The 20,128-nt window shown below is 31.8% G+C and overlaps 3 protein-coding genes across 7 annotated transcripts; 1 reads left to right on the top strand and 2 right to left on the bottom strand.

Annotated features, from left to right (window-relative positions):
- Positions 1-87: 87 nt before the first annotated feature.
- Positions 88-7,090, bottom strand: LOC100794165 (DNA repair protein RadA). Of its 3 annotated transcripts, none has more exons than XM_006585498.3 (15): positions 6,475-7,090; positions 5,889-5,944; positions 5,426-5,484; positions 5,245-5,316; positions 4,918-4,998; positions 4,634-4,741; positions 4,266-4,328; positions 3,965-4,045; positions 3,156-3,221; positions 2,516-2,656; positions 1,764-1,841; positions 1,520-1,558; positions 1,016-1,098; positions 691-763; positions 88-371 (listed from the first exon to the last, which is right to left on the bottom strand). In XM_006585498.3, the coding sequence occupies exons 1-15, from the start codon at positions 6,960-6,962 to the stop codon at positions 192-194; spliced, it is 1,668 nt and encodes a 555-aa protein (XP_006585561.1). In that variant the 5' UTR covers positions 6,963-7,090; the 3' UTR covers positions 88-191. The 3 variants fall into 3 exon arrangements, with proteins under 3 accessions (XP_006585561.1, XP_003531642.1, XP_006585562.1); XM_003531594.5 differs by having other exon boundaries at positions 2,516-2,671; positions 6,475-7,089; XM_006585499.4 differs by lacking the exon at positions 6,475-7,090 and adding an exon at positions 6,160-6,358 and having other exon boundaries at positions 2,516-2,671.
- A 3,074-nt stretch (positions 7,091-10,164) lies between these two features.
- LOC100781632 (protein CHUP1, chloroplastic) lies at positions 10,165-14,132 on the top strand. 3 transcript variants are annotated; one of them, XM_006585495.4, is made up of 5 exons: positions 10,165-10,477; positions 10,804-11,073; positions 11,176-11,264; positions 11,935-12,738; positions 13,052-14,132. In XM_006585495.4, exons 2-5 carry the CDS (start codon positions 10,905-10,907, stop codon positions 13,910-13,912), a joined length of 1,923 nt encoding a protein of 640 aa, XP_006585558.1. In that variant the 5' UTR covers positions 10,165-10,477; positions 10,804-10,904; the 3' UTR covers positions 13,913-14,132. The 3 variants fall into 3 exon arrangements, with proteins under 3 accessions (XP_006585558.1, XP_006585559.1, XP_006585560.1); XM_006585497.4 differs by lacking the exon at positions 10,165-10,477 and adding an exon at positions 10,529-10,601; XM_006585496.4 differs by lacking the exon at positions 10,165-10,477 and having other exon boundaries at positions 10,503-11,073.
- A 600-nt stretch (positions 14,133-14,732) lies between these two features.
- LOC100793645 (GDSL esterase/lipase APG) lies at positions 14,733-17,351 on the bottom strand. The gene is made up of 5 exons (XM_003531593.5): positions 16,869-17,351; positions 16,388-16,518; positions 16,069-16,302; positions 15,488-15,743; positions 14,733-15,135 (listed from the first exon to the last, which is right to left on the bottom strand). The coding sequence occupies exons 1-5, from the start codon at positions 17,230-17,232 to the stop codon at positions 14,939-14,941; spliced, it is 1,182 nt and encodes a 393-aa protein (XP_003531641.4). The 5' UTR covers positions 17,233-17,351; the 3' UTR covers positions 14,733-14,938.
- Between the last annotated feature and the right edge of the window lie 2,777 nt (positions 17,352-20,128).

Genomic DNA, 20,128 nt, shown 5'->3' with positions numbered 1-20,128 from the left:
AAATAGTTCTGTGAAGACTGAAGAGGACTACTCTTCAATATATTTACATGGGAAAAAGAAACAAGAAAGGAAACTGAACTCAGCCTCTAACAAAAGTTAATTTAAATATATTACATATTTTATATATTTTTTACATATACAAAATAACTAGTCATACTTTACGTGACGCAAATATGTTATCTGAGCAATTACTACCTCCTCATTATATTAAGGAATACAGTGTTAATAACCTCTTTCAGATTCCTGCAACCAACAACTTCCATCTTTTCTAAACCTTCGGTTCCCAAAGCTTTTTCAGCCACCTTGGGTACTATACACATTCTGTAACCCAATTTCGCAACGGTATATACCCTTTTCTCCATTCTAGGAACCTGCATATCATCACATAATATAACAAGAGTTCAAGACCACAATATCTTTACAGCATTATCACTATTTAGAAATCTTAAGGTAACACAGAAGAAACCGGGTACGAGATCTAACGGGCAAATGAGTAATCCCACAAAGAAAAGCTTTTATCTTTTTTTTTTTTTTTATCAGCGAGAAAAAGCTTTTATCTATGGGTACATGATGCAACATTTTATCATTGAATTTAACATTGTATTAAGCACAACTTTATGCAACTGAAGACTCTAAATTGACCTTAAAATGCCATAAAAGCAACATTAACATATTAAAGAACATGCTCACCATGCGAAGCTCACCACCAAGGCCAATTTCACCAATGAATGCAATGTCATTTGGAATAGGGATTTCCAAGCAACTGGAAAAGGGGGAAAGACAACATACGTAATTAAGATTAAAATCTAATAACAGTATATTGGAACATATGACTGTACGGTCCCCCTAAATTTTTATGTACCAAAAAAAATGACCGTATAGGGAACAAAATTCACTTGTCCAAACAAGGTGCATGAAATGGTCAACAATACCCTCCCCAATCCTCAGAAGACAATGATCATTGTCAGATTAACAAAATTTACATCATTTAGGAAAAAAAAATCAAAACAAAAACCTGCTGCAAATTGCTGCTGCTATAGCTAGATCTCCTGCAGTCTCAGTCAGTGCCAATCCACTAACAACATTCAAAAATACAGCCTGTTGTATAAAGGCAAGACAAGGAAATAGAATACAATCAATACAAATATAAAAATTAAAACATATCTGCTGGTGATATTATAAGCACCAAACAGGCAATGGACTTGATAACTGGTTACACAGTTAAGTGATGTGATGGCCGAGTGTTATAAATGATAAGTTAACTCACACAGTTTTGCAGGAAAACTCCAGAGGATCAAGCAAAAATAAGATAGAGAAGCCAGATGTGAATATTTTTGTTCGTTGTCAATGAAATTCATTGAAATTCTAAATTCTCAAAAAGAAAGATGCAGAGCACACTCACAGTGAAGTAGGCACTATTTTTCTATATTCCCACTATTTTTTTATTTGTTTATTCAGCGGATTTAATTCTGTGAAAATTTCAACATTGACATGATATCATATTAATAAATCAGCTTACATGTTCTTGGAGACGAAGACCTGCTTGCTTTATAAGAACCTGTGGTTCAACGGAATGACTGATGGTCAAGAACAACTTTATACCATTCATTTCAATACGGCAGGTTATACTTTTAATGAGAAAAACAAAACCTATCAAGATCTTTTTTATTCACTTTCCATTAAGAACAGAGAGAATATTAAAAACTAGCATATGATATAAAAGCAGTAATAAAAATACTAACAAAAAGGAGACATTAACTCACAGATATGATCATATCAGCTCTTTTTTGTTGGATCCCATTAACTTGCCTTGAACCTGTTGAACCAGAAAGACAAAGTGCCTGCAAAATACAACTGGAATTAGCTTAATAATTCTTTTGAAGGATGTCAGAGTAGGAAAAAAAAAGTCAAAGGATGCAGAATATAGTGTGTTCCTAGTAGCTTTCTTCATTGGCATGGCAAGTTGATCAGAAGATTTCAGTAAAAACTCGTCTGGATTTACTACAAATTAGACATTGTAAACATTCATAACTTTGATTTCTTTCAAGAAAGAAGAGCATTTACCCATTGCTTCATTTGACTACGAAAGAAATAACAGAGAAAAAAAATGAGTACAGGACAATGGCAATTGAGAAGTATAATTGGAGATTTCCAACATAGCTACATCATCACATTGTGATTAGCACTTAGGGTTCAACCCAATATAAGTTCCACCAGACAGTACTAAGATGGAAAGTAGAGAATGACAATTTAACCTAAACACCACGTATTATATTTGAACCAAAATTCCAAGAATGCAAACACTGCATTGCTGGCACATACTGAACCCAGTGTTCTGTAAGCATTATGATTTCTTAGAATGGCTTGCAATTTGCAAAATGTCATGATTGATGACAAGGGTGACCGTGGTGATGTTTCTCAAAAGTCAAAACAGAACTACCAAATATATTAGGAAATTCATACCGCGCTTGACAACTTAAAATATGTAATATAATGAAAGCACAAAAGCAAATACCTGAATTTCAATAAGGAATGTCCGGGACCCATCCATGATTACAGCAACAGCTAGTCCAGCTAATATTTCTGAATCCAGGAGCTGTTCACTGAGAAACATTTCACTGGCATTTGAAACAGCCTGAAGTCCTGAATGTGACATCTCAAAAACCCCAAGCTGACCAAATAAATACAAGACCATACAGATCAAACATAATTTTTTTTCCAGATCAAATAATTAGAGAGTAAATAAGCTCAAACCAAATAAGTTTAAGCAACAGACATAATAGTCTAATACACAAGGAAGCCACTTATATATGTTGTTAAATTGAGAGATGAAGCACAAGTAAAATCCATTAAAATGTAATGTTTTAATCCTTTACACGGCATATCATTCATTGCATGTTACCATACCGCAGTTCTACAACAATACCAACTTACTAAAATAGTTACACAAAACGAGTCATTGACGAGCATAGGTAGACAAAATTGGGAACAGCTGAATGGTGAAAACAGACACAGACCCCAGAAGAAGCAATTGTCAGTACACACTATTAAAAATATTATATATTGCATTCAGTTAGTTTATAGAAAGTATTGATAGAAATAAAGCAATTAATATCAAGGCATACTAGATCAATAATATAATTATAGTGGCATACCTCATCAGCAGATCCAAATCGGTTTTTCACAGCTCGAAGCATACGATGAGAAGAGTACTTCTCACCCTGAGCATTAAAACAAACAGTTAGCATAGGAAAGATACAGTAGTTGACAAAGGCCAACTATAAGTATCATGAACAACATATGCAAGGTGTTACATACATACATACAAAACTTCCAAATTTTAGTTTAAAAATATAGCAAAACTAATTTTGAAAAGGGAATATGAAGAACCATGTCCTGCAATTGAAGTATTAAACCAAATTTCAGAATTATTTAAAATATTATAGACAGTGATACTTGTCTTGATCACTAAGAATAGAGCACTTTTGTAGTGTAATATTATTATTGTTCACTTCATCTCATACTTTTAGTTACTGTTTATTGTGATTTTTCAATTTTTCGTTTTTACTTGCTTTCCTAAGTCCTAACACTAATAATTGATACTTGCACAGTTGCACCTGTTATCACAAAGCTGCAAAAGCACAATTAAAAAATAAGGTTTTCTATGAAAGTAAATTGGTATTGAACAATGTACTAGTAAATAGTAATACTGCTAAAAGCATAAGCTACCAGAAAATCATGTAGATTTGCAACGCCATAATGCACAAAAGATATATGAATGACACATATTCAGTAATGTGTCAGATAAAGGCTCAACAGATTTAAGAGCCACGAGCAATAACATACATATCTAAAAGGGAATAGAAACCCAAGAAACATGACAAGTAGTAGAAAGTATAACAATAAGCACAAATCAGCTTTACCAACTATTCAAAGAAAAAAATAATTGTAACAAGATACCAACTTCCATATACAAAACAACATCAACAATATGCTCCAAGACACGAGGTCCTGCAATGTCTCCAGATTTTGTCACATGTCCAATCTGAAATACAGAACAAAAAGGTAAAACAAACTTTAAAAAAAAAAAAACAGAAGTACCACTGTGGTCATGAATGTCAGCAATTCAAAGGCCTTTTAATAAGTATATATCATGAAAAATGTTACAATGCATAAATAGATAAATAATTCGCCCACTTAAGTACAATCACTAAATTCATCTAAAAGGTATACTTCATAAAATTGATTGATGTATGTATGCTCACCAAAAGAACTGGGATGTTTGTCTTCTTCGCAAATCGCAGTAAAGCTGAAGTACATTCTTTCACCTGTCTCACACTCATTGAATGTCATGCACCATGGAACAAAGCATTTCATTTCACAGCCAAAAAGGTATAGCTGATGCATTTTTATTTTTTTTGTAAGAATTTAATTTGTCTTATTAACGAACTTCAAATACAAAGGTGTGGCATAAAAAAGTAGACTAAATTAACTAATTTAAAGCAACAGAAGATTACTACACCATGACTATTGGCCTTCTATAATAAAAAATAATGACTTCATCTGGCTATGATCATAAGTTCTTAACTAGGAAAGCACAAGCTAATTTGGAAATTGAGAATAGATTCCCCACCTGCATAATCCCTCCAGGACTTCCCATTATTCCTTTTAAATAAACAGTTTGTATCGAATCAACAATAAGAGCCCCAGGGGAGAGATACTGTACTTTCTTCAGTATGTCCTGAAACCATAAACAATTTTTAAAAATATAATTGCTTAGACTTCTATACAATGCTGCAGCCAATTAATTATCAAGAATAACATTTTAAGCCAAGCATACTTACTGATAGAAATAACATACTATAATTCGTTAAAATTCATGTAAAAAAAAGTAATAGCGCAAGAAAAAACTAGCACCTCAACATCATTACTTGAATATAAATAAATATCTGATTCAATCCTAAGGCGATCTGCTCTGTTACCAATTTGCTCAACACTCTGTCATATGAAATCAAAGGTGAATAATAGAACATTAATGCATGAGGGAAACAAGAGGTTGACAGTATTGAAATAAGGCTTACCGGTAATTTTCTGCATATTAACATCAAATTTTATTATTTTTCAATCATATAAAGCACAAGTAATATGAGTAAGATTTTTATAATCCCTATGAGCTTTTCAGCAATTTAGAATATCAATAACTTTCAAATTTTAAAACTAGTAAAATATTTGCTAAAAGCAAACCTCTTCACCAGAGACATATACAACTGGACATGCTTCACCATCACTGTCACCTTTTGCAATAATTGCAGCTATCTTCCAATTCAAATGTTAAAATTAAAACAAATGTTAGTCAGCGCTGACCAAGTCTACAAAAAAAGTTAACCATCTAAATCCAGTTTCACCATCCCAGCATAATTCGTACCTGCAACAACAAAGTACTCTTCCCAACACCAGGATCACCACCAATTAAAGTCAATGAGCCTTCAAACCCAGAGTTATAAACAAAGTTAGCCATTCAATGCACTTGGTAGCAAGGCTTCTAGTGCAGTTGACTTTAGAATGATATGATAACTTATTAGACAATTAGCTGGAAACATTCATATGAGAATTCAGGATCATACAAAGACCAAAAAACACACCAAAATCCATAAATTATATAGCAATAATGACTATCCATTCGCCGAGATAAATCCCCAAAAGTTGCAACTCTTTGAACTAGTCCACACCCATCAAATATACTATTTATTTCAAACAAGATCAAGACAAAATGTTTGAGCAAAAAGGGGTGATCCAGTGCATGAGGCTCCCAGTCCAAAAAATTTGTGCAAAGCTAAGCATAAATTAATTAGAGCAGTAATTAATCTCTACAGTCAGAATAGAAGAACCTGGTACAAGACCACCACCAAACACTCTGGAAACTTCATCTCCAAATGGACCAGACCTGAGATCAAAGCAAGCTACACAGTATAACACTTGAAAAAGACACCACATTTACCATGAGATCTAAAGTGAAGGTTCATGTGAAGATTCTCTCACACACTATAATGTATGTACTGACTACTGAGTTCTTCAGATCATTACCAGATGGTAATGCTTTAAAATACTTATGAAGAGGATATTTTTTTTCATAATTAAAACAGTAGACTGATATATTACCTGTGACATTTACATTTCTCTCTATAGGTGTATATAGATACTAGGTGTCCAGTATCATAAAAAATAGGAATATAGGATACCCTCATAACATGAAGACAAATGTTAGCCACACTCTCACTCATACTCTCTTTCCTACACTCTCACTCATACTCTCTTTCCTACACTCTCCCTGTGATTGATTGAAATTTCTTAAAAATCACCAATTTTTGTGGATCTCATATTTAAATTAGGAGATAAAATCATTAATGAGATAAGTGTGACCCACAAAAATTGGTTGCAGTACATAATTATCAGGAAGAGAAGAGAGAGACTCACAGAGGAATTCTCCAATGGTGATGATCAAGTCCCTTGTTTACCTCTGTCAATCTCAAGGGGCGCATTTCACCTTCCTGTTGCGGTAGCCAAGACCCCACAACACCATCCTCCAAAACTGAAAACCCACTAACCACAGTATCAGCATCACTAAATTTGGCTTCTTTCATAGTGCCAGATACACTGCATGATCGACACATGCCCCACCATTGCCCTGCACTGTACCCACAATTGCAGCAAACCCATTGAACTTTCTCCTTCCCCGCCTTCTTCTTCCTTCCAATGAAAACCCCACCACCACCTATCACTCTCCCTCTCTCCTTTCCCTTTCGAAATTCTTCTTCTTCTTCTTCAAATTTAGCATTCGAGCCATTAGGGTTGACTGAATTGGGGTCTTGTGGGGTGTCAATGTCAAAGCTTGCACTTACTCTTCTTGGATATGCCCTGCGAAGTGGGAATGGAGGGAAACCAGAAACAGAGAAGGAAAGCATTTGGGATTAGGGTTTGCGTGAATGAGTATAAACCCTACTGCAGGATTTTAGTTCAAAAGTCTCAACTATAATGTAGGATGCAGCATCCAATTTCTGGTTACAAATTTCCCACCATTTTGTTTTTCAAAGAGCAATTTCCCACCAATTAACGATTAAATATTAAAACTTGTGACGTGACTAATATTTTTTTGATAAGTTTACATGTGTTTTGGTGAATAAATTGTTTTGTCCACAATTTCATATGAATCGAATTTAGGTAAGGGGTTTATACCAACTCAAGCATTATTTAATCACCTTGTGATTTGTGTCTAATGGAGATATAAATACTTGAGTTGATTAGAGTTGAGTAAATTTTCAAATTAATTTAATTAGATTTAGTTATTTTTATTTTTTTAATCTAACTCAATAATTTGACACAAATTTAATTGGATTAAGTTGAGTTATCATATTGTAAATAATTTTTTTATGGCTATTTCATATAAAAAGGTATAAGATTTAAATCATCTTCTAATTTTTATAGTTTCATGATTATGTAAAATTTTGGTCCCTCATAGATTTATTATACATTTAACCACATATTTTCAAAATCTAACAATTTTTTCGCATTTATGTATTGCCAATTTTTTATTATTAGAAATTAATTATGTTGCACGTTAGTAACGATGTGAGATTGACATGTTGGTTTGATATTCTAATACATATTACACTCACAATGTGTTAACGTGATCAAATTGGATTCTTTGCATTCACGTAGTCATACGATCATCAATCTTAGCTTCCAACATTTTTTCTCAACTTCTATACAATTAATAATATAAAAGAAGAAAAATCTTTAGCCATCGGATCTTGATTGTGTGATCAAATGCGTGAAGCCTCATTGCAATCAATTCAAGTCCTCAGGTGACACTAAAGTATCATAATTGTGCAATTTTGGTTCCTAAGCATAAACATTGTCACAAGCTCTCTCTAACGTCTATGCCTTGGGAATCACCATAATATAATGTCCTTTCATTGTGGATGAAGTATCCTTAAATAGCAAATGGACTTTTCAATGCTGAATTTTCTTGATAGACTCGCTTATGTGAGCCAAACACAACAACTAAAACTCAAAATTCTAACCTTACAAAAGCCATTCAAGCGAGCTCAAATTGACCAGCTTAAAGCAAGTCATGAGCGCTTTGAATCTTTAACTAAGTGACTTGCTTAAGCAGACCAAACATTAATAAGTTAAAGTAACCTTAGAAACTTTTTTAATTTTTTTTATAGCTTCTTAATATAAATATATAATTCCTACATAATAGATAAAACAAAGATCATAAAGATAAAACAATAAAACTAAATTTTTAACTATAAAAAACATTTATTCAATAATTAACCACGTTAGGCTCAAACATATATAATTCAAAAACATAAGAGATATACAATAATTACACAAAAAAATATTACAAAATATAAGTATAGGTGACAATTATCATAAACTTGTACCCTCTTTAGTGGTTTATGACGTGTTTGAACACTTTTAGTTGTCATATTTAACGTTGTTTTTTAATTGTTTTAGAACGATTGTACTGAAATTACAACCTATAGCCCTTTTAATTTATACTATCCAAAGTCCAGTTTTCACATATGATTTGAAGCTACTAATTTTAGCTTTCTCATCTTTTATTGATTTGAACTGATTTCTGATGTTTCCATTGCATTTCAATTCTAAACACGGTAATCAGTTGTGTGTTGTTTTTCTTTTTCATCATAAAATTAAAGGACAAGCTTTTTTCTCTCTAAGAAATACTTTAAAATCCCCAAAAAAATATTGAATATTAATGCATATTTTAAAATAATTCAAAATATTGAATAAGATGCCATTTTGAATCATGCCTTTGTCGCAACTTTTTTTTAAGAGTTTCTGCCACCAAATTAAAAATCTTAATTTTGCTATGAAAAGTAGTTGTAAGCAGCAAATTAATGAAGGGCGTGAAACTGAAACAAGAGGAGCAAGTCATCCCACAAATTGAAAAAGAAGGCCTCGTCAATGGAAATTTGATCATGCATTTAATACATTCATCTAACTCGTTGCCGAATTTCTGTTCTTTAATTTTTGGTATTAGGGCTAACCTGCCCTTACCATAATCTTACGAGTGGAACTGCCTAAAGCTTTGCCTAAAACGATTTTAATCTACCATTCAAGCTTGTTAATTTGTTACATTTTTTTTTCTTTTTTAAGAGTTTAAATGACCGTTTTAAAAATTTCGTTTAATTTGAAAAACTTATTTTATATTTAGACTTTTTTATTCTTTACAAGCCCTAAAGAAGAGTGATCACCTACCTCGTGGCCTAGCAAACTCACGAGAATATGTTGTTCTTGATAAGAATTTTGTTTGATGGAAGATTAATAATAATCATTTTATATAAAAATAAGGTGAACGTCGATTATAATATTAATAATTTATATTATATTTTTACAATATTTTCTATTAGTTTCCTTTATATTTTTTTTTATAAAAAATCAAATACATTTAAATAATTTAATACTACAATAATGTAAATGTTTTTATACTATTATCAACTATAATGAGATTTTTCACCTTTAATTTGTATTAATTAATTACTTAAAAATTCATACATATAAGACATATATTTTTCTAATTAATTACTGTGAAAATTAAACACGAGAAACATTATATAAAATTATTAAAAAATTAATTTAAATACATTAATACTATATAAAACTGGTTTACATTATTATTCAAACACATATACGGTAATGCATTGTATACTTAGATTATCATCTTTTGTATATAATTATTTTAAAAACTATACTTAAAATAATTTTTATTAATTCATTTATAATATAAAACTTTATAAAAATAATATATGAAGACTAAAGTCAATTATTAATCTTAAAATGATACAATTTATTATTACAAAATGCCAAAACAGAGGTTGAAAAAGAAGCAGCAGAAAAGCTGCCTTGGAGGGAAAACTGCATAGGAATTGAAAGGGCACTCATGTTTAATTAGGACCCTATATTTGATCTGACAACAAAACTCATCTCTATAATTAAACAAGTTAGATGGATAAATTAGAAGATTACTTATCCAATTTACCTTTGTTAGATTTTCTCCTATTCATTGGTTGTTACCTAAGTGTACCAGAATCTTCTTCCTTTTTTATTGCTTTCTCTCTCTTAAGTCTTAACCATATTTTTCTTTTGAAATTTTCGTTCACAATTTAAAGTTCAGGTTCTTTTTCTCCATCTGACATGACCCTCGATCTTCCCACATCACATTCACCATTTACGTAATACAAAAATCAATGGGCAGTATTTGTTGGTAAAGATATATTCGTTTTTTCCTTTAAGGTTGCGTTCATACCCAGTTGTTCTTTTGTCCACGCGAGGGACAAGCAGATACGCTATTCAAACTGTTACCACAACATAACATCATCAAAATCCCACGGTTCTGTTCACTCCATTTTAATCGAGTCACAAGGCAACTCGTGATCATGATCATATAAATGTAAAGTTGAATTCCGTTTAATTTGCTTATTTTCATATTTCTTATGATTCATTATGTCCTATTAGTTCTTTTTTATTTGTGTGTTTTTTCTGTACTATTACTCGTGTAGAATGAATCTAACTTGGTAGGTCTTGTATGATTTGATTTGACGTGTTGCATGTGAGTTTTATGGTGTCTGGTTTCGGAGAAATTGTTAGATAGTTCTAAACCACCACTTATCTATGGTTCTGGTCAATCTTTATGTTCGGACTATGATGGTCCCGAACCACCTATAATTTCTCCAGGGATGTTGGTTTTTTGCTTATCCGTGATGGTTGTGTTTGTAGGCATAAACTAGAAATGAAGCTTGTGTTTTTCTGGTGGGCATGACATGAGATGGAGGATGATGATGAAGAGGATCATATCTAAGTGATCTTTCTCTGTCTTCATGATGGAAAGAATAGTTAGAAGGTTTTTCAATGTGGTAACAAGAGAAGAGAAGGGTATGAAGCCTTTGCTCCAGAAATGTGGTTTGGCTTTGGCTCTTACCTTTGCTGGATTTCTCTACTCTCACATCAGAACCAACGCTACTTCTTCCAGAGAGCAGCACCCTTCAGGTTTGCTTATTCAACATATTAACAGTTTTCGGTTTTGTATGTTATAACATACATACACAATTCCTCTAAGTGATGTTTTGTATGTATAATATGTGTTTTCAGGTCATGGAAAGGATGATAATTTTGGAAGAGGTAAAAGGGTTGCATCTAGTTCTTGCAGCACTGTTTCAGAAGAAAATGTTTTGGATAATGTAAGTTGCATGAGAAAGAGTATCTTTCTGGCATGGTTGTTATTTCAACCTTTCCATTTGAATTGTTGATAGGCTGTGTATAATTTTTTCCTTCATTTTTCCCATCTAGAACTGTTAGATAGTATATACTATTGGCTTGTTTATTATCTTGTAGTATTGTTGATTGGATTTTGGAAGTTTAATATCATGATTTTGAGAAATTAAAACCATAAGTTTTTAAATTTTGTTTTTATTTTCATTTACCAAAGAAAAAAAACAAACAAGGATAAGAGAAATATTTCTTTTTTTTGCTGGTTTCCCGTTGAATTCATGTGCTTTATGGAAAACACTTGTGACCTTCTGCGCAGAATGTTGTTTTTCCTTCTGAATATCTGTGTAGAAACTTTTGTGGGGGGAAAAACAGAAATAAACTAGTACAGGGAGTTGAGAAGATTTTTGGAAAGTCAACTGAAATTTAACTTGATGCTTCTCTGTTTTCATTATGCGTCTAAGTTTCTAAGATACTTTTGTTTTGAGCAGGTCAATAGATTTGCAGCTTTAATCTTCTGATGACATATCATCTGCTTGTAATTTTCAATTTACAAATTAAATGGACATAGAAAATTGGTAGAAAATCCCTAATATTCTTTTGTTCAACTAACATAGGATTGTTAAATTTCTTCTCTACCAGGAAGAAACATGCATTGGCAAGGTGATTAGAAAAAATTCCCCATCGGGTCCCTCTCCAAGAACTAGACAAAGCGGAGAGAAAGATGAGTTCCTCCTTCTTGAATTTAATGATCTTACCAAGGAAGCAGACTTTGGAGCCAACATTTCAGGTAGTTCTTTTAAGGAGTTAGATTATCCAAAGAAAAAGAAAGAGGTTGAAACGCCAAGGTCAAAATTAGGATCTCCTATGGCATATGCAAATCTTGACAAAGATGATTGTGAGATAGAAATCAGGAAACTCAGGAGCATGATCATAATGCTTCAAGAGAGGGAAACAAATCTTGAGGTTCAACTGCTTGAGTACTGTGGCATTAAAGAGCAAGAAGCAGCTGTGATGGAGCTCCAAAATAGATTGAAGATAAGTAATATGGAGACAAAGATGTTCAATCTGAAGGTTGAGACCCTGCAGTCTGAGAATCGGAGATTAGAGGCGCAAGTTGTTGATCATGCAAAACTGATGACTGAGCTTGAGACTACAAAAACAAAAGTTAAGTTTTTGAAGAAGAAACTTAAGTATGAAGCTGAACAAAATAGGGAGCATATCATGAATCTTAAACAAAAAGTAGCTAAGTTGCAAGATAACGAATACAATGCTTCTGCTAACGACCAAGAGATTCAGATAAAGCTGAAAAGGCTAAAGGATCTTGAGTGTGAGGCAGAACAGTTGAGGAAATCTAATTTGAGACTGCAGTTGGACAATTCTGACTTAGTTCGAAGATTGGATTCTACTCAGATCCTTGCAAATGCTGTTCTAGAAGACCCCGAGGTAATAAGATTACTTAGGTCATGTTAGGATAAACTTTTTGATAAGCACTTAGCAGAAGAAAATAAGAAGCGAAAATGCATTGAGTTTCTCCATATACTAAAATTAACTTATGCACTTTAACTTTTGGAGAGTCAAATGAAAAAAGCTTCTATAAAAGTTAAGTGCATAAGTTGATTTTAACTGGGCAACAAGCTCAATTCATTTTACCTTCTTATTTTCTTCTCCTATAAGTACTTATAGAAATGTTTATCCAAAAACAATCCACTGTTCTTTAAACTTGAGCACAATTTCACCTTTTTGCTTTTGGATGCAGGCACATGCTTTGAAGGAAGAAGGTGAGCGTCTTCGACGAGAGAATGAAGGGTTGACGAAAGAACTTGAGCAACTACATGCTGATAGATGTTTAGATCTTGAAGAGCTAGTTTATTTGAGGTGGATAAATGCTTGCTTGAGACATGAACTGCGAAGTTATCAACCCCCACCTGGTAAAACAGTTGCAAGGGACTTAAGTAAAAGCCTAAGTCCAACATCTGAGAAGAAAGCCAAGCAACTTATACTTGAATATGCAAGCAACGAAGGGCGAGGGAGCGTTTCTGATATGGACTCTGATCAATGGTCCTCTTCCCAGGCTTCTTTTCTCACAGACCCTGGAGAGCGTGAAGATTATTTTCCTCTTGATAATTCATCTGAGCTCAAAGCAACCAACAACACAAGCAAGTCAAGGATTTTTGGCAAGCTTATGAGGCTAATACGAGGCAAAGAGAGCCAGAATCAACGCGATCGAGCTACATCTAAAGAAAAATCAATGTCTCGAGAAGACAGCAATACCAACTCTCCACATTTCAGCTTGAGTATATCAACTGGAACCGAGGGTCTTAGGAGCGAGAATGCAACTCCCTCTGCCACATCTAGAACTTCCTTTGATTTTAACCAGACAATGAGTATGAAGGAAGAAAGTAGTAGAAATTCAGATAGCCATACCCCAGGAAGCTCCAAGAATCTCAGTCCAAGGAGAACAAGATCAGTAGATTTCAAAAACCACCTTCGTTCTTTCTCAGAATCCTCTGGCTCGGAGAAATCTAATTTGGTCAAATATGCTGAAGCTATAAAAGATTCCAGTGGAACCCTCAAACAAAGAACACATAGAAGATCAGCATCGATTAGTTCATTTTAACTTATTAGCTATATGCAAGGATCTTACCTTATTCTAACAGTTAATATTACAGATTAGCAGGTGATTTAGTAATCAATCCTGATGTGCATTCAACAACAGCGTTAGGAGCTGTTCAAATAACCATGTATTAAATAAGGATGCATTTATAATCATAGGCAAGTATTCATGAACATTTTAACGGCTATTCACTTCAGAGTATGACAACATTTTAATTTCTGGTGATTCATTATGATTCATTCCTCTTACTGTTTGTTGCTTCTTTTCTATTTTGGTAATCTCTTTAGATCAATTAATTATATGCAAAATACAGTTGAAAACTATTGAGCTGTGAGAATTCATATTATTAAGCTCCCTTCATCCTGCTTCTTTGCAAGAAGAAGGGTAAAAATTGAATTAGACTTATGTTGCTTTTTCATCACAGTGCTACTTGGACTTGTTCAAAAGTTGTCGCTGTTGACTATTCAATCTAGTGAGGCAGATTGTGAGGCGGAAACAAATGTTAGTTTTTTTTTCCTCTTAGCAATTTCATGTTATTTTTATTGTACATATTCAGATGGGTTATATAAAGTATAAACTTCTAATCCGAACCCTCAGGATATTATTTAATAGCCTGGTAAGCCACTCTAGTATAAGCACATTAACTAGATTTTTAGTTTGACCAAATTCCTTATATGACAAATTCACCAAAAAAAAAATCCTTATATGGCAATTCTGTGATCTTTGTGTTGCATAAATTTCTCCATGATTGGATTTTCGTTTATGCTAGTCCAAGTCTAACTACCAAAAATAAAAGAATGCAAATCTTCATAAACAGTTTATATGATGATAATAAGCAAACATTTCTCTATTATTATAAAATGGTTTACAAACGAGTTTATCTGAAATTTCTCAAGATCTAAAATACATAGAGCACAGTTTTTTTTTTCCAAACTAAAGAAAAACAGCAAACTTTTGAATCACTTTCACGATGTGTAGTTGTACTTGTACACAATAATAATTTCTAACAACATAAATAATGACGAGTCTTTATGTGACAAGAGATATGCCTTGTAGAATTAATGCATCAGCTAGAACTTGGTTAGCAGCTTGTGAAGGATGGACACTGTCCCAAAACACATACTGTGTGGCATTAGAACAAGTTCCTGGTGATTTTGGATTACACAACAAGGATGTTGTCTCTACAGTCCCGGTACCACAGCATCCTCTGTTTGCCTCCACAAAACCTATAAAGCATCATAAGATTGGTTAGAAAGAAAAACATCATTTTACTGCAAGATATGAATGTTAATGTGGCCATATTTGAATAAACTTCTCTATAAGCACGTACTTGCAAAAAAAAATGAAATAAACTCCTTCATAAACCAAAATTAACTTATGTATAAATTAGAATCAGCTTTTTGGAGAAGCTAAATGATTTTATCTTCTCTAAAAAAATAATTTCAACTTATGCATAAGCTAATTGTAGCTTATAGGAGAAGCTTATTTATTTTTTCTTCTCTTAAAAGTACTTATGAAAAAACTTATCTAAACAAGACCTTATGTTAAATAATTAATTTTAGTCAAAGTATAGTCTACCAGATTTTGAAGGGGATTGAACAAGGTCATAGAGAGGCTTGTAAATGTCGAAAACCGCAATCTTAAGACCAGGAAGTTGCTTTTGAAGACTCGTTGCAGCTGAGTTGAGCTTCTTGTTAAATCCTTGAGCATCAGTGTTGATTCTTGAGACACAACCATTCTCATGGAAACCAAATATAGTCCTTGCAGCAGGTAGGCAACCCAATGGTGGGAGTGAAGTCACTCCAAGTCTCCTGCCTCCCAATCCATACAAGTCCTGCGTCCAAACAAAAAAGCAGCGGAACCATTAATTTCTCAACATTTGAACTATTTTGAATGTGCATTGGGCTAGATCTGTATCAAACATAGGAGGTATATCGCTCAAAAGATTCAAATCTATTGGACTCAACTCCTCCATGCTTATATGGGTCTCAAGTGTTTTTGAGAGTTTCTCTACTAGAAATATAGAATTTTTTTTGGTAAAGACTCTCAAAAACAGTTCTAACCTTATATCCAAACAGACTTATAGACTTATTACTTGTCTTTATAGTTCTCCAACAATATATATATATATAAATAATCACAATAGTTTAATAGAATACCTTAACAAAACTTGAGAATGAACCAATTAAGTAGGACGAATACTGATCAGGAGTGTAGACTTTGTTGATCCAAGGATTGACATAATAATTTTGCACAAAGTCACTGCTTCCAGCACTGAGCACATACAACGCATCCTTGATGATTGAGGCTGCTTTTTTACTGCCAGCTACCTTGGCCAGCTTGCCTTGGTATTCCTTGAAATAACTCAACTGTTGGGACAACGGAATCGCGTGCTGCCAAAAAAGGAATAAAAGAAATTGTTAAAATCAGAATTCTTGTAAAGTAAAACCATATGTTAATTATTCATTCCAAACTTACATTCAAAGTAGCAGCATTTTCATCATAACCAGATGCAGCTGAAGCAAAGTTTGCTCCAATAAGGAGGTTTTTCCCTGATGCATGTGGGCTAAGATATGCTGGAGCATAGGTCTTGAAACCCAATGTGTCAGCTGCAAATTAAGAAAACATTCCAACAAAAATGAAACTTAAATGCATAAGTATATATATGAGCAGTACAACATCTACTACTACTCTATAAACCCACCAGGATCGGTCTAGTGGGAGTTTGAGTAATTATTCTAAGGGTGTTAGGTTAAAATCTCGTTATTGTCATTATACACCCAAAAATATACATATTTTTTTTATTTGTAGGAATCGAAGATAGTGTTAAAGAGTTTATATGAACTCACCCATCCTGCTCAATCAACAGACTACTTTGACAAATAATATACATATACTCCATTGTCATCTAATCTAAATAGTCACAGGTTGGATATTTGATGGTTTAAGTTTGTCTTACCAGTGAAATCAGTAGCTAATTTGCCATTGCAAAACCTCCCAGTAGGTTGGTGGTTAACAAAGTCCCTCCCATAAGGAGGGTAATCAGCCTTGAAAAGGGTGGGAAGATAGTCATTGTTCCCTACATCCACAGCAGAATCACCAAAAGTTATGATTGCAGGCACAAGGGTTGTTGTGTCTTGTGCATACACACAACTGAGGAAGAGAAATGCAAAGAGTAGAACAAGTGCTCCAATAATGTTGATCATCTTAATAATATTTTTGTTCCTTTGGATATGCATTGAGTGCAGCAGAAAGTGAGAACTTATATGGCAACCGAAAATGACGCCTATTGAAGGAGGAGGATGGGAGTTAGGCACGGCCATTAAATGTGAACGCGTAAAGTGGTTATGTGTATACCTTCTCCATTGATACTACTGATTTTGTTCGTTACTTGTCTCTTCTGGTTAATTAACTGACTTAACTCATTTGCTGAAGCTACTTCACTTCACTTGGTTTGTGTGTGATTTGTCTCTTTAACTAATCAATTACTCTCTCAAGTCCATATGATGACTTTTAGTTTCTTTCATTTACTATGGTAGAGCTAAGTAGTTGAGATTTTGTGCGAGGGAGGTGTGTGGTGATGAATGTAATGAGGGAGGATCGACCACATGCGCATGAGTTATTTCGGTTGTTGTACAGAAAAAAGGTCGAGTACGTACTCGCTTCAACTTGCCATGTATAGTGTACCTTTTTTCTATTTTTTTTTCTTGGAATAAAATTGGCTAGATGCATCATGTTAATAGTAAGAGTTATGATATTAGTACATCCATTTTGGGTGCATTAGGATGAGAATAAGAGAGTTAAGAAGAAATGAAAAAAAGTAGAGTGAGAAAATAATTAATGTGATAATGTGATGGATGAGTAATAAAAAGAGAAAGAGAAAAAATAAAATGAGATAAAAGAAATACAAAAGAAAAAAAATGAACATATGAATATGAATAGTATTTTTCTAATAATATTATTTTGATCTTGAATTAAAAAAAAAACACTTGTTTTTACATGTGTTAGACACTCACTTATCTTCATGTAAATGAATGCATTCATCAACTTATTAATAATATAAGGAATGCTAACAATAAACATTTTAATACAATTCTATTATTACTTAAAATTTATTAAAAAAATTATAAAATAAAGAGAGATTCGTTAATGAGAAGTAAAACCATTAAAATTTTAATTTTTCATAAATTTTAATTAACAATAGAAAACATCTTTGAAAAAATGTGTTCTATCAGTGATGAATTCAAAAAAAATTTAATCGTCTATAATATTTTCACACAAAATATATTGTAAGTTTTCACAAAATATATTGTAAGTTTTCACATGATAAAAAATCTAAATATCTAAGTTTCTACAAATCTTAAAAAATAAAGTGGATTTCATTTTCATTCTAAAAGAATCTTTTTATGGGAACAAAAATAATAATTATTTAATATATACAATTAAATAAAATAATTAGTGGGAACAATTGTCCCCTTAATGTACAATATGCATCCGTCCCTACCTTTGATAGCATTTTAAGACACTTTTAAATATTTTCTTTTATTGATTAAAAATTACAAAATCATAAAAGTTATTCATAAAACAAGACGTTAGATACACAATTTAATAGTTTTCAGTAAAATTCAACCTTTCCATAAAAAATATCTTTTAAAGTATAAATAGTGTCATTAAATATAATTTCACTTAAACTATTTATTATTTCTATGACATTTTTTAAACAAAATTTAAATAATATTATCAATTAAAATTAATTAACTAAATTATTTTTTATTGATATTGATAAATTAATTATTTGATTCTTATAAAAGAAAAATATCGAAAGTAGTACTTGATAATAACTGGAGATTAACATATATGCATCTCGTGGACAACAAGCATACGTAACACCTCGCGAGTCACGTACTTATAGATTATGTTTATTAAAATTAGTTTATATGTTAATTCAAAGTTTATAAGTTATAAGTTAGGAGGTGAAAAATTAGAAGATAGTTGAAAATTTATAAATTAATTGATTTAATTAAAAGCATTTAATAAGACTAATCGATAAATATCAAATGACTTAAAATAATATATTTAATTATATGTATAGTTTAGTTAATAAAAAGTGGAAATTTTATGAATCGAATCGATAAAATAAAAATCATATTTTTAGGAAACAAATTAGGTTATATAATTTTTGAGAAAACATAGAATAAATCAACAAATAAACATAAAGTTGATATGTCCAATGAATTTTTAACTTTATATAATTAGGAGCAAGTAATGATAATTGGTTAGTTGATTGCTGTGTGTAAGAGTGTGTAAACTTAGATAATGAAATTTCTTATTGACAGTGAATAAAAAAATATAAAAGGGTTTTAAGTTGAATAAAAGAGTAAAAAATATTTTCAAATAAAATAATAAAAATAAAATTAAGAAGAATAGAAAATTAATAACTTACAAATTAACTTATTTTTCATAAGTTACTTCTGGTAACTTCTAAAAAGTAAATTCATATATCGAGCTTATAAACTCTTGAAAGATAATAATAGAAACTTTATTGGCCTATAAAAGAAGAATACTCTCAAATATCAGATATGAAAAGAAACATTACTTGATATTTATGCTATTCATATGCTATGCAGGGTTATTTTTGTCCTAAAATTTGGAAATTCTGGAATCTAATTATGAAAAAAAATTGTGGAGGTTACAAAGCATAATCACGTGGATTTTAGATCCTTTAAAATATAATGGTGTATTATTTGATAAAATAATAAAATTATTGTTAAAATATAGACCACCCATTCAACAACTTTCAATGGGATATATACATATATATGTATATAAATTAATATTAATATTAGATGTATCATATGAGAATTATCCTTCTTAACTATTAGATTAAAATGAAAAGTTAAGATTAAAATATTTTAAATTAAAATTAAAATTTTATTTAACTATAAAATCTCAAAAAAATTATCAAACAGAAAATAAAATATTTTAAAATTTAATTTATATTATCTTAAAATATCTTAATTCTATCACCATCATAATTTTTTCTGTTATAATTATTATGATATTTACCATCATAATATCATCACTATCGTGATTGTCCTCCCAGCATGACACATTGGTGATAAAAATAATCATGTTGGTGTTGGTGGTAGCAATGATAATCTTGACATAGATTAATTTTTTTTTATAAATGACATAAATTAAATCTTTAAAATGTTTAAT

This window comes from Glycine max, chromosome 8 (genome assembly GCF_000004515.6).
Source record: "Glycine max cultivar Williams 82 chromosome 8, Glycine_max_v4.0, whole genome shotgun sequence".
Taxonomy (NCBI): domain Eukaryota; kingdom Viridiplantae; phylum Streptophyta; class Magnoliopsida; order Fabales; family Fabaceae; genus Glycine; species Glycine max.
This window is presented reverse-complemented; position numbering and strand designations above follow the sequence as displayed.

Excerpts from the sequence above, each read along its gene's own strand:
- LOC100794165 (XM_003531594.5), bottom strand. The coding sequence starts at position 6,962 with ATGCTTTCCTTCTCTGTTTCTGGTTTCCCTCCATTCCCACTTCGCAGG. Across the intron at positions 4,999-5,244 it reads TATATGTCTCTGGTGAAGAG|AGTGTTGAGCAAATTGGTAA; the intron begins GTTTGCTTTTAG and ends TTCATATGACAG. Across the intron at positions 3,222-3,964 it reads ATGTTGTTTTGTATATGGAA|GGTGAGAAGTACTCTTCTCA; the intron begins GTTGGTATCTTG and ends TTTAATGCTCAG.
- LOC100781632 (XM_006585495.4), top strand. The coding sequence starts at position 10,905 with ATGATGGAAAGAATAGTTAGAAGGTTTTTCAATGTGGTAACAAGAGAA. Across the intron at positions 11,074-11,175 it reads CAGAGAGCAGCACCCTTCAG|GTCATGGAAAGGATGATAAT; the intron begins GTTTGCTTATTC and ends ATGTGTTTTCAG. Across the intron at positions 11,265-11,934 it reads AAGAAAATGTTTTGGATAAT|GAAGAAACATGCATTGGCAA; the intron begins GTAAGTTGCATG and ends CTTCTCTACCAG.
- LOC100793645 (XM_003531593.5), bottom strand. The coding sequence starts at position 17,232 with ATGGCCGTGCCTAACTCCCATCCTCCTCCTTCAATAGGCGTCATTTTC. Across the intron at positions 16,519-16,868 it reads ATTAGCTACTGATTTCACTG|CTGACACATTGGGTTTCAAG; the intron begins GTAAGACAAACT and ends CTTAATTTGCAG. Across the intron at positions 15,744-16,068 it reads CATTCTCAAGTTTTGTTAAG|GACTTGTATGGATTGGGAGG; the intron begins GTATTCTATTAA and ends GTTTGGACGCAG.